This window comes from Rhinopithecus bieti, unplaced genomic scaffold, assembly GCF_001698545.2.
Source record: "Rhinopithecus bieti isolate Rb0 unplaced genomic scaffold, ASM169854v2 scaffold_13348, whole genome shotgun sequence".
In the NCBI taxonomy this organism is placed as follows: domain Eukaryota; kingdom Metazoa; phylum Chordata; class Mammalia; order Primates; family Cercopithecidae; genus Rhinopithecus; species Rhinopithecus bieti.
Window position 1 is genome coordinate 6,000,835 of NW_016808764.1, and position 13,472 is coordinate 6,014,306.

At 45.1% G+C, this 13,472-nt stretch overlaps 1 protein-coding gene across 1 annotated transcript in view; it reads right to left on the reverse strand.

The window, feature by feature from the left end:
• COG7 (component of oligomeric golgi complex 7) overlaps window positions 1-13,472 on the reverse strand; it is a 66,231-nt gene that overhangs the window by 34,289 nt on the left and 18,470 nt on the right. Inside the window, exons 5-7 of the mRNA XM_017887150.1 lie at window positions 12,222-12,304; window positions 11,125-11,247; window positions 1,966-2,164 (exon numbers count right to left, since the gene is read on the reverse strand). Of these exons, the coding sequence (XP_017742639.1) occupies window positions 1,966-2,164; window positions 11,125-11,247; window positions 12,222-12,304 (405 nt within the window). The remainder of the gene's footprint in view (window positions 1-1,965; window positions 2,165-11,124; window positions 11,248-12,221; window positions 12,305-13,472) is intronic.

The window sequence follows — 13,472 nt, forward strand, 5'->3', positions numbered from 1 at the left end:
AAAAAAAAAAAAAAAAAAAAAAAAAAAAAAAAAGTATATGTTAAATATATATTATGTATTTATATTTATATGGTAGACATTAAGTATTTATATTAATATTTGTGAACAATGTATATTTATATTTGTATTACTGGAAGCAAAAAATGTTGGTGGTTCTGACTGATGAGTTTATGGATTGTTCTTGCTCTCTTTTATTTTATTTTGTGTGTGTTTCCAAAGAATTTTAAAGTTAAAAGAAAAACCAAAACTCTTTTGGAAAACCTCAGGGAGAATCATTAGTAATCTAGGTCAAGTGTGGTGGCTCATGCCTATAATCCCAGCACTTTGGGAGGCCAAGATGGGTGGATCACTTCAGGTAAGGAGTTTGAGACCAGCCTGGCCAACATGGTGAAACCCTGTCTCTACTAAAAATACAAAAAAATTAGCTAGATGTGGTAGTGTGTGCCTGTAATCCCAGCTACTCAGAAGGCTGAGGCAGGAGAATTGCTTGAACCTGGGAGGCGGAGGTTGCAGTGAGCCAAGATTGCGCCACTGCACTCCAGCCTGTGCGACAAAGCAAGTCTCTGTCTCAAAAAAAAAGAAAAAAAAGTAAAAGAAATCTAAAGTCCCAGCCGGGCATGGTGGCTCACACCTGCTCTAATCCCAGCACTTCAGGAGGCTGAGGCGGGTCGATCACCTGAGGTCATGAGTTCAAGACCAGCCTGGCCAACATGGCTAAACCCCATCTCTACTAAAAAATACAAAAATGAACTGGGTGTGGTGGCACACACCTGTAATCCCAACTACTCAGGAGGCTGAGGCAGGAGAATTGCTTGAACCTAGGAGGTGGAGATTGTAGTGAGTGGAGATCGCGCCACTGCACTCCAGCCTGGGTGAGACTGAGACTCGTCCCATGGCTGACTAGCAAAACACTTCTAGATCTGTCTCAAGAGTGGTTCTCTTCCCCACTACATCCATCCCCAGGGGAAGGATACGGCTGTTCCTTGCTCCACCTTCGTCCCACAGTGCTGCGGCAACTCGCCTTAGCCCAGCTCTCTCAATTCTCTTTAGCCACTTCCACAAAGGCATCACGGTCCCTTGGAAGCTTCCCCATCCACCGGGCCTTTCCCATAACTAAGGCCTGACCTGTGAGCGTGCCAAAAACACCGACGAGTCATCAGGAATCTGAACAATAAACACACTCCCTGGAATGTACAATGCAATTATACACAAATGTAATTAAAGAGAGTAACTATTAAATAAACCAAGTCAGTGACACACAGCCGCCAAACAGCAGAACAAGGCCTTCCTGAAGCAATTTCCTGATTTGACAGCAACATGCGTCACGGGATCTGTGTTCTTTAAAAATTTATGAAGCTTTTAACATAGATGGGAAAGAGCTTGGAGAGCGTCACACACCAGGCACTGTTTACCCAAATGGGAGTAAGGGGTGCTCTGCTCTCAGTCGGCCACCGGGGAAAGCCCATTTTCTCTACAACTACCTGTACTCCTAACACAGCTCCCCTGCCCTAGGGCACTTGCTGTTGCTCCTACAAAAAGCCCCTGTAGCCTATTTGTTCTCTAAAACTGACTTTTGAGGGTGAACTGTCTGAGGCTTCGTGAGGACTTTGAAGGATGAGCACACTTGCCTCCTGGTGTAATCTGCTGCCAACTCTTTGCTATAACGTCTCCCTACCTCACTGTGATGCCTCTTTTATATCCCAAGCCCCCGCAGAGGTGTCCATCACCTCCCCGGAGCATGTAAGGCACCCAGGCAGCACTGGAGCCAGGCAAATATATTAAACAACTATTTCCCTGATGGCAACGTTTTCATGGAAAAGCCCTCCACATCTGCTGAGAAGGAAAACACTGATCCCTTCCATTTCTGTAAAATCAGTCATCTGAAAAGGCAAACATCCAGGCCCCAGAAGCTTCAGAAAGAGCGAGTAAAGACAAGCTGGAGAACTGGCAGGAAGGAATGTTTACGTAGGTGGGGGAGCAGTGCCATCTCCAAGCCCTTGGCGAAGTGGGCAGTGGTGTCGTAGAACTCCAGCAGCCTGGTGAGCTCCTGCTCGGGCCCTGCCCTCTCCACACCGTTGCTGAGGCAGGAGGGCAGCGAGGGCATGAGGGCCCCCAGGGTCTGAATCAGCAGCACCATTACCACCTCGTGGGGCTTCTGGAAAACCTGCAGTGAGAGAGACGTGTACCTGCCTTAGCACATGGAGCCAAGTAGGAGCCCACCTTTTTTAAAAAACTTTTCTGAGATGCCAGGCATGGTGGCTCATGCCTGTAATCCCAGCACCTTGGGAGGCAAAGGCAGGTGGATCACTTGAGGCCAGGAGTTCAAGACCAGCTTGGCCAACATGGTGAGACCGTCTCTACCAAAAATACAAAAATGAGCTGGGTGTGATGGCACATGCCTGTAATCCCACCTATTGGAGAGGCAGGGGCAGAAGAATCACTTGAACCTGGGAGGTGCGGGTTGCAGTGAGCCAAGATTGCATCACTGCATTCTAGCCTGGGTGATAGAGCGAGACTCTGTCTCAAAAAAATAAAAATAAATGAAAATTAAAAATTAAAAACCTTTTCAAGATAGGGTCTCACTCTGCCACCCAGGCTGAAGTGCAGTGGCATAATCATAGCTCACTGCAGTCTTTAACTCCCAGGCTCAAGTGATCTTCCCACCTTAGCCTCCCAAGTAGCTGACACTGCAGGCACACTACCACACCTGGCTAATTTTTTATTTTATTTTATTTTTTGTAGAGACAGGGTCTCACTATGTTGCCCAGGCTGGTCTCAAACTCCTAGCCTCAAGCTATCCTCCTTCCTCAACTTCCCAAAGTGTTGGGATTACAGATGTGAGCCACAGCACCTTTTAAAGAAGTATAACTTTTAAAGAAGCTGTCTCCTGGGTCATCTCAAAAGGATCTCCCCTGATCGATGAAAAGAGGTCTAGTTTAGAGCTATAATCCCAAAGTTTTTCTCATGGCAAATGTGAACATGCTCAGAAAGTAAAGTAAACTGGCAAGACTTGGAACTTTCAACTTGCCCAGAACAACTGGCAGGTTCATGTCTATCAGTGGCCTCAAGTGTCTAGCTATTTTCAAATCTAACGAACGCATTCAGGTAGCATTTTTTTGATGGTCACCAAAAATTAACTAGAGAGACAACTATGGGCCAGGTGTGGGGGCTCATGCCTGTAATCCCAGCACTTTGGGAGGCCTAGGTAGGTGGCTCACTTGAGGTCACAAGTTTGAGACCAGCCTGACCAACATGGTGAAACTGCATCTCTACTAAAAATACAAAAAAATTAGCTGGGTGCGGTGGTGCATGACTATAATCCCTGCTACGTGGGAGGCTGAGGCAGGAGGACTGCTTGAACCTGGGAGGCGGAGGTTGCAGTGAGCTGAGATGGTGCCACTGCACTCCAGCCTAGGTGACAAAAAAAAAAAGAAAAAAAGAAAAAGAACTATAAACCAACATGCCTTATGAATACACATGCAAACACCTTCAACAAAACACTAGTAAACTGAGTTCAGCAGCACGTTAAAAAACATTGTACACCATGACCAGGTAGGATTCACCTAGCAATGGGAGAATGGTTAAACTAAACAAAAATGAATCAAGGCCGGGCACGGTGGTGGCTCAGCCCTGTAATCCCAGCATCTGGGAGGCCAAAACAGGTGGATCACTTGAAGACAAGAAATTTGAGAACAGCCTCAAAAAATAAAAATATTATTAATCTCTAATTTTTAAAAACGAATCAATGTAATATAACACATTAACAGAATGAAGGGAAAAATACATGATCATCGCAATTAATGCAGAAAATATACTTGACAAAATTCCATATCCTTCATGAGAAAAACACTAAACTAGGAATAGAAGAAAACTTCCTCCACATAATAAAGGCCATATATGAAAACCCACAGCTAATGTGATACCTGATGGTGAGAGATTGAAAGCTTTTCACCTAAGAACAAGAAGAAGATAAGGATGCCTGCTTTTGCCACTCTATTCAACAAAGAACCCGAAGTCCTAGCCACAGCAACTGACCAAAAAAAAAAAGAAATAAAAAGCATCCAAATTGAAAACAGAGATATCTCTGTTCACAGATGACATTATTTTATGTGTAGAAAATCTTAATCCACAAAATACTTTTAGAGTTAATAAACAAATTCAGGTCAGGTGCAGAGTGGCTCATGCCTGTAATCCCAACACTTTGGGAGGCTAAGGTGGGAGGATTGCTTGAGCCGAGGAGTTTGAGACCAGCCTGGGCAACAAAGCAAGATCCTGTCTCACAAAAAAATGTTTAAAAATTAGCCAGGTGTGGTGGTGTGAACCTGTAGTCCCAGCTACTTGGGAGGGTGAGGTGGGATAATCACCTGATCCCAGGAAGTAGAGGCTGCAGTGAGTTGAGATTGTACCACTGCACTCCAGCCTGGGCGATAGAGCAAAACTCTGTTGCAAACAAACAAACAAAAAACAGGCCAGGTGCGGTGGCTCATGCCCGTAATCACAGTACTTTGGGAGGCCAAGGGGGGGGGATGGATCACGAGGTCAGGAGTTCAAGACCAGCCTCGCCAAGATGGTGAAACCCCATCTCTACTAAAAATGTGGTGGTGGGCACCTGTAATCCCAGTTATTTGAGAGGCTGAGGCAGAGAACTGCTTGAACCCAGGAGGTAGAGGTTGAAGTGAGCCGAGACTCAGTGAGCGCCACTGCACTCCAGCCTGGGCGACAGAGTGAAATTCTGTCTCAAAAGAAAAAAAAAACAAAAAACAGCTAAACTGCTAAGGACTCTCCAATGTGTGTTTCTTCCAACCACCTACCGGATGTCACCATTAGGATGCATCACTCTCACTTGGAATTTAAAAGCAGTCAAAATTGGAATTCATTCTTTTGCCACTGACCTCCCCAGACCTGTTTCTTTCAACTTCTCTGTTCCCGTCAGTAACATCTCCATTCAACCAGGATGAAAACCGCCCTCTGACTCTCCATTCTTATGGTTCATTAATCTGTTACCAGGTCCTAACAACTGCTCATTCTTCTTGAATTTCAGCATTTCCATCACCATCCTCTACCAAAGGTTCTTACCTGTCTCATCAGTTCACCCTCTAGACCACCACCAAATTCATTATTTTTAAATGTTATTTTAAAAATTCAAGGCCTGGCACAGTGGCTCACACCTGTAATCCTACCACTTTGGGAGGTTGACGTGGGCGGAGCACTTGATGCCAGGGGTTCAAGACCAGCCCGCGCAACATGGTGAAACCCCGTCTCTACTAAAAAATACAAAAATTAGCCAGACATGGTGGCATGCGCCTGCAGTCCCAGCTACTCCGGAGGCTGCGGCATGAGAATCACTTGAACTGGGGAGGAGGAGTTTGCAGTGAGCCCAGATCGTGCCACTGTACTCAGCCTGAACAACATAGTGAAACCCCATATCTACTAAAAATACAAAAAAAAAAAAAAAAAAAAATTAGCCGGATGTGGTAGCACACGCCTGTAATCCCAGCTTACTCAGGAGGCTGAGGCAGGAGAACTGCTTGAACCCAGGAGGCGGAGGTTGCAGTGAGCCAAGATCATGCCATTACACTCCAATCTGGGCAACAGAGCGAGACTCCATCTCAAAAAAAACAAAAAACAAAAAACAAAAAACTGCTACAACGCAATAATAAAAAGGCAAATCACTTTTTTTTTTTAAAGGACAAAAGACTTGAATAGACATTTTGCAAAGGAAGATGCACAAATGGCCAATAAGCTCGTGAAAAGTTCCTCAACATCCTTAGTCATCAGGAAAATGCAAATAAAAACCATGATGAGATACTACTACACACCCACCAGTATGGCTAAAAATAAAGAGAATGTCAACACCTAATTTTGGCAAGGATGTGGAACAACCAGAACTCTCACACACTGTGTAGGAGTGGAAAAAGTACAACCGCTTTGAGCAAAGTGGTTGTTTCTTGCCTTTTATTTACTTATTTATTTATTTTTTTTTGAGACGGAGTTTCACTCTGTTGCCCAGGCTGGAGTGCAGTGGTGTGATCTCGGCTCACTGCAACTTCCACCTCCCAGGTTCAAGCGATTCTCCTGCCTCAGCCTCCCGAGTAGCTGGGATTATAGGTGTGTGCCACCAAAGCCAGCTAACTTTTGGTATTTTTGGTAGAGACGGGTTTTTACCGTGTTGGCCAGGCCATTCTCAAACTCCTGACCTCAGGTGATCCACCCAACTCTGCCTCCCAAAGTGCTGGGATTACAGGCACGAGCCACCACGCCCAGCCATCTTTCTTTTTTTTGAGACAGAGTCTCACTCTGTTGCCCAGACTGGAGTGCAGTAGAGCAATCATGGCTCACTGAAGCCTCAACTTCCCAGGCTCAGGTGATCCTCCCACCTCAGCCTCCTGAGTTGCTGAGACTACAGGCACGTGCCACCACGCCCAGCTAATTTTTGTACTTTCTGTAGAGACAAGATTTTGCCATGTTGCCCAGGTGGGTCTCAAACTTCTGGGCTCAAGCAATCCTCCTGCCTTGGCCTCCCAAAGTGCTGAGATTACAGTTGTGAGCCACCATGCCTGGCTGGGCAATTTCTTATAAACCGAAACATACACCTATGATTTGACCCTGCAATTCCATTCCTAGGTATTTACCCAAGAGATGGGAACAGATGTCTACAAAAAAACCTACAGAACAATATTCAAAGTACCTTTATTCATAATTGCCCAACACTGGAAACATACCAAGTATCTACCAATAAGCAGTATCAACAGGTTGGGTGCAGTGGTTCAGGCTTATAATCCCACCACCTTTGGGAGGTCAAGGCAGGTGGATCACCTGAGGTCAGGAGTTTGAGACCAGCCTGGCCAACATGAAGAAACCCCATCTCGGCCGGGCGCGGTGGCTCAAGCCTGTAATCCCAGCACTTTGGGAGGCCGAGATGGGTGGATCACAAGGTCAGGAGATCGAAATCATCCTGGCTAACATGGTGAAACCCCGTCTCTACTAAAAAATACGAAAAACTAGCCGGGCGAGGTGGCGGGTGCCTGTAGTCCCAACTACTCAGGAGGCTGAGGCAGGAGAATGGCGTAAACCCGGGAGGCGGAGCTTGCAGTGAGCCGAGATCGCGCCACTGCACTCCGGGCTGGGTGACAGAGCAAGACTCCATCTCAAAAAAAAAAAAAAAAAAAAAACCCCATCTCTACTAAAAATACAAAAATTAGCTGGGCATGGTGGTGTGTGCCTGTAATCCCAGCTACTCACGGGGCTGAGGCAGGACAATCACTTGAACCAGGGAGGTAGAGGTTGCAGTAAGACGAGATCGTGCCACTGCATTCAAGCCTGAGTGACAAGAGCGAAACTCCGTCTCAAAAAATTTTTTAAAAAGTGTAAACAAACAGGTATATACACACCATGAAACAGTATTCAGCAACAGAAAGGAACAAACTAGTGATACACACAACATGAGCAAATCTCAAAAACATGTTGAGTGACAGAAGCTGTCTGATTCCATCTAGGTGAAATTCTAGAACACGTTGAACTAACTTATGATGGAAAAAATCAGGGCAGTGGTTGCCTTAAGGGTGTTGGTGCACAGACCAACTGGGAAGGAGCATGAGGGAACTTTCCAGGGCGATGGTGATATGGATGTTCTGGATCCTCAAAGGGGATTAGGCTACCCAGGTATTTGTAGTTATCAAATGAATGGGATGGCATATTTAAGATCACTGTGGCCGGGTGCAGTGGTTCACGCCTGTAATCCCAGTACTTTGGGAGGCCTGCGGCCCAACAATGGGAGGATCGCTTGAGCCCAGGAGTTCGAGACCAGCTTGGGCAACAAGGCAAAACCCTGTCTCCACAAAAAACACAAAAATTAGCTGGGTGTGGTGGCGCACGCCTATAGTCCCAGTACTCAGGAGGCTGAGAGGAGAGGATCACCTCAGCCCAGGGAGGTCAAGGCTGCAGTGAGCCATGATCATGCCACCATACTCCAGTGGGGATAATAGGGCAAGACCCTGTTTCAAAAAAAAAAAAAAGATTGTATTTCAAATTTTACCTCAAAAAATATATGTAAACATTGACCTTTAGTTAATAATATGTATGGTCCGAAGTGAATGAAGTTTACAACTTACTTTTTTTTTTTTTTTTTTTTTGAGACAGAGTCTCGCTCTGTTGCCTAGGTTAGAGTGCAGTGGCACAATCTCAGCTCACTGCAACCTCCACCTCCCAGGTTCAAGTGATTCTCCTGCCTCAGCCTCCTGAGTAGCTGGGATTATAGGCGCCTGCCACCACAGCTGGCTAATTTTGTATTTTTAGTAGAGATGGGGTTTCGTCATGTTAGCCAGGCTGGTCTCGAACTCCTGACCTCAGGTGATCTTCCCGTCTCCACCTCCCAAAGTGCTGGGATTACGGGTGTGAGACACCACGCCCAGCCTTATAACTTATTTTGAAATGAGTTAAAAAAATAAGATGATTGACTGGGCACTTTGCTCATGTCTGTAATCCTAGCACTTTGGGGGGCTGATGTAGGAGGATCACTTGAGCCCAGGAGTTTGACACCAGCCTGGGCAACACAGTGAGACCGCATCTCTGTTTAATTTAATATTTTTATATAAAAAAGAATACAAATAAAAATAATTGTAAAAAATAAGATGGATTAATGAACAGACAGAGACAGGGATAGAGGGCAGATGTGCAATAAAGCAAATAGAGCAAAATGCTCACTGCACAACCTAGGAGGTGGCTACATGGGTATTCACTGGACAATTCCTTCAACATTTTTATATATTGGAAATTTTCAAATGAAAATGCTAGGGGAAAATCTGAAGGAGACACATGTGCCCTGGCTCCTGTGTGCTATACCGACCTTCAGGAGGTGACAGCCCAGCTATTATACTTACATCCTGAAAAGAAAATGGGTGACGGGCCAACAGAATAAATCAGCAGAAACTCATGTCTCCCAAAATCTAGGATGAGGCCCCAAGAGAAGTCTGAGAAGTCTAAGTTCTTTTTCTTAGATGACGAAAGGCTTCTGTATATATGAACATGAGCTGTTTTTATCCTTGTGATACAAGAAGTAGTAGAAGCAGCAAGAACACATGAATAATTTTTTTCTTGGCCAGGTACAGTGGCTCATGCCTGTAATCCCAGCACTTTGGGAGGCCAAGGTGGGCAGATCATTTGAGGTCAGGAGTTCGAGACCAGCCCGGCCAACATGGTGAAACCCCGTCTCTATTAAAAATACGAAAATTCGCTGGACATGGTGGTGGGTGCCTGTAATCCCAGCTACTCAAGAGGCTGAGGCAGGAGAATCGCTTGAACCCGGGAGGCGGAGGTTGCAGTCAGCAGAGATTGTGTCCCTGCACTCCAGCCTGGGTGACAGAGCAAGACTCTGTCTGAAAAAAAAAAAAAAAGAAATATTCTTCTTAAGAAAAATAAAATAGAGCCAGGCGTGGTAGCTCACGCCTGTAATCCCAGCACTTTCGGAGGCCAAAGTGGGAGGATCACTTCAGGCCAGGATTTGGAGACCAGCCTGGGCAACACACTGAGATCCTTATCTCTACAAAAAAAAAAAAAAAAATTTTTTTTAATTAGCCAGGCATAGTGGCACAAACCTGTATTCCTAGATACTTGCAGGCTAAGGCAGGAGGATGGCTTGAGCTCAGGAGGCTGAGGCTACGGTGAGCCATGATCATGCCACTGCATTCTAGCCTGCATGACAGAGCAAGACCCTGTCTCAAACAAAACAAAACAAAATCCTAAGAATGAATTAGGTTAGTTCAAGGAAAAAGAACAAGGATGGAAAAAAGCGCTTTAACCAACAACTTGAATGACATGACCCTTGTATAAGGAATTCTCTCCAACCACAGTCAAGTTCATTCCAGCAAATGACTGATGAACATCTGAAGAGTGATTCACAACTATTGTAAAAAATAAAATATGGGGAACCTGGCACTAAACCAGTCGTAGATGACTTGCTTCTAGGTTGGGGTTTCGTACGTGGCAGAGCAGCTCCCTCACTGCAATCTATTTCAATAGCTCTCTATCTGAGTGCTACTGAAAATCAGCCCTCAGCACAAGGGTTTGGAAAAAAAAAAAAAAAGAAATAAGAAAAAAATAAACAAATAAAATAAGCCACACCAGAAACAGGCCCAGTAAGTCATTACTGCAAAGTAAGACAGGCCCTTCCCCTGCTTAGAAGAGATTCTACGGTGCCTCCTGTCTGAAGGCAAGAGAACAACGGTTTAAACCCTTTATGGCTAGAAATGCCCAGAGACTTCAGGAAAGTAAATGATGGAAAGTTGCCACTTGAAACAAAGTTCCTCTGTCTCTCCTCACTCTTAGTCAAGGGGTACCTTTAAAATTATCTCTTCCTCCAATTCTTGGTGTATCGTAAGAACAAGGGAGACTCACTTCAGGTAGGAAAATTTGACCTGAAGTAAAGATAAAAACATTCCTGTTCACTCGACCACCACCTGACCAGGGGCCTCCTGCTTTCAGATGGGAAGAAAACAGCCTTTAGGAATTCCACAGGCTCCCTTGCTGGACAACAGGGGGCATTGTCACATTAGGTCCTATTTAAGTTATAGATAAGAGTGGTAAGAAGAGTTTCAGTGGAGACCTAAAAATTTCACTGATGTGGGTTTCTAAGCTTATCTTTTATTTTTAAACTTAAACATTTAACTGGTTATCTTTTTTTTTTTTTGTCCGCTTGTTTTTTTGAGACAGGGTCTTGCTTGCTTTGCTGTCCAGGCTGAATGTAGTGGTGCAATCATAGTCACTGTGGCCTCAACCTCCTGGACGTAGGCAATCTTCCTGCCTCAGCCTCCTGAGTAATTGTGTCAGCACACCTGGCTAACTTTTGCATTTTTTGTAGAGTTGGGGTTTCACCGTGTCGGCCAGGCTGGTCTCGAACTCCTAGACTCAAACGATCTGCCCGCTTTGACCTTCCAAAGTGTGGTGATTACAAGTGTGAGCCACCACACCCAGCCTAACTAGTTATTTTTTAACCCCTTGAATGACGGCAACAAACGGAGAAGTTCTTTGAGCAGTACTCTGCAGTTGAGGGTGGCCACTTCGGAGGCGGTCACCCATTCCCTTGTCACCATAGGCTCTGCTCTTCCTAGAAAAAAAATGAGCTGTTACCTGTGTAGCCCACTGGATTTGTGTGTGCCAAGCCCCAAGCAAGGCGTCATAGAGTCCGGTAAGCTGCCGGTCCAGGGGTAGGTCACTTTGACACAGCTCTTGCCAGGCTGCTAAAAGCTGCACCTGCAGAGACAGAACAAAGGGAACTTTACTGGGTACGTCAACATAGGTTGCCTGCTAACACTGCCCTGCCCTGCTACCCAGAGCAATCACAGATTGCTCAATGGGCTCACTGGGCAGCCCAGCGAGGTCCATCCACTTCAAAGAAAAGTAGGGGAAAAAACCATGTGCGGTTACCTGCACTGATTCACAGCTTTAATCTGTCACCCTGCAGATGTGATCCCCTCTCCATTTATCCTGCCCTAAAAGCATGTAACGTGCAACCACGTGGCACACCATCACTCTTCTGAATAGACCTCGGGGCAAGAGCGGGTGGACATGTGTGTTTAAGCTTCATGTCCTAATATCACTGCTCAAAAGACACAGAGCACTGGACTTGAAGGAATTAAGGTCAGCTCAGGAAGCTGTCAAGTTTTTTGGCAATCTAACTTCAGCAAACCTAGAAAACATAAAATTCCAAGCCAGGTGGAGTGGCACGTGCCTGTAGTCCCAACTCCTCACAAGACCGAGACGGGAGGATCACTTGAGCCCAGGGGTTCAAGGCTGTAATGCACCATGATCGCATCTGTGAATAGCCACCACACTCCAGGCTGGGCAAAATAGTGAAACCCTATCTTTAATGAAAAAAAGAAAAAAAGAGAGATTCTTACTGCTTCCTAAGGATGTAATAAAGCTTAAGACATAAATCTCCCTTAAAAGACAAAAATGAGAATAAATTAAAACAATGTTTCAAGTCTATAATGAATCCAGCTGTAAACAGAAAAGAGAATGAAAACGGGTAACTCTTTTTTCAACTGACAATTAAATTAATCCATCTGCTAGACCAAGAGCACCCCCTACTGGCTAACTAAGAGAAAAACAGCCAGAGGGCAAGGAGGCAAATGTCTTTACCTTCTGAATTATGAACCTGCGATTCTGTGATCCAGAGTTATGAGCATTCCACAACTGCACAACTGTCATGGTGCACAGCTTCTTACCTTGTGACACTTGTAGTAGTAGGCCAGGAGCTGGGGCATCCGGTCAATTTCAGTAAACACCTTCACAAACACTTTGGACTGATCTAAAGAATATACAATGTATATATATCGTTACCAGCCTTTCTGGTGTAGACATGAGAAAAAAGTCACCAGGATGAAGATGGATATATGGAAGCTAGTATTCACAAGTTCCTGCCTAGATACTGAATTAACTCATGCATGGGGATCATAACTTTGAAAAACAAGCATGGCTTGAAAACCAGATACTGTAAGGTATTCTCCCCACTGTTCCTCACAGAATTCATATTTTAACATAATATTGACAGGTTAGTTATGTCTTTGAAAATTCCTACTTCGATTATACCCAATGGGAACTTTAAAAAAGCAAACACACTGAACTTCTGTGTGTCAACATATCTGGTGGTTTGAGGAATAAGTAAATAATTTGGGCTGGTCGCAGTGGCTCATGCCTGTAATCCCAGCACTTTGGGAGGCCAAGACAGGCGGATCACCTGAGGTCAGGAGTTCGAGACCAGCCTGGCCAACATGGTGAAACCCCATCTCTACTAAAAAAAAAAATAGCTGAGCGTGGTGGTGCACACCTGTAATCCCAGCTCCTTGAGGCTGAGGCAGGAGAATTGGTTGAACCCAGGAGGTGGAGGTTGCAGTGAGCCAAGATCGTGCCACTGCACTCCAGCCTGGCCGACAGACCAAGACTCCGTCTAAAACAAAACAAAACAAAACAAAAAAACATAAAATCAAATAATTTGGTAACTATCAGCATTCCACACATAACAATGGATTCTAAGACCCAAGTTATGGGCTTAATATCAAGTAGTTTCTTACACATTTCCCTAAGGGCAGAGGAAATGACTGGGCAAAGCACTTGCTTCCAGGCTCACCACTGGACAGACAGGAAGGTGGGTTTCAGGGCAGTCTCTGACTAGTGTGCACAGCAGCACCACTTCTGGCTCCCGTCTGCCCCCTTCTGGCCAAAACGTACATGCCACAGCCTTAGAACTGTATCAAAAGGAAGGAAACAAAAAAAAAAAAACAAAAAACCCTGAGCTAAAAGGTCCCCAAACTTCTTATATTTGTTTTGTTCCCCTTCACTTCTGGGAAGCCCATTAAACTGCTGTGAAGGAAATGTAACAGCAACCGCTGTGGGACACCCAGCTAAGCGCTGGAGACCTGCGGGTGGAACTCGACTTAATGGGCAGAAATCCATGAGTTAGAAAACGAATATTTACC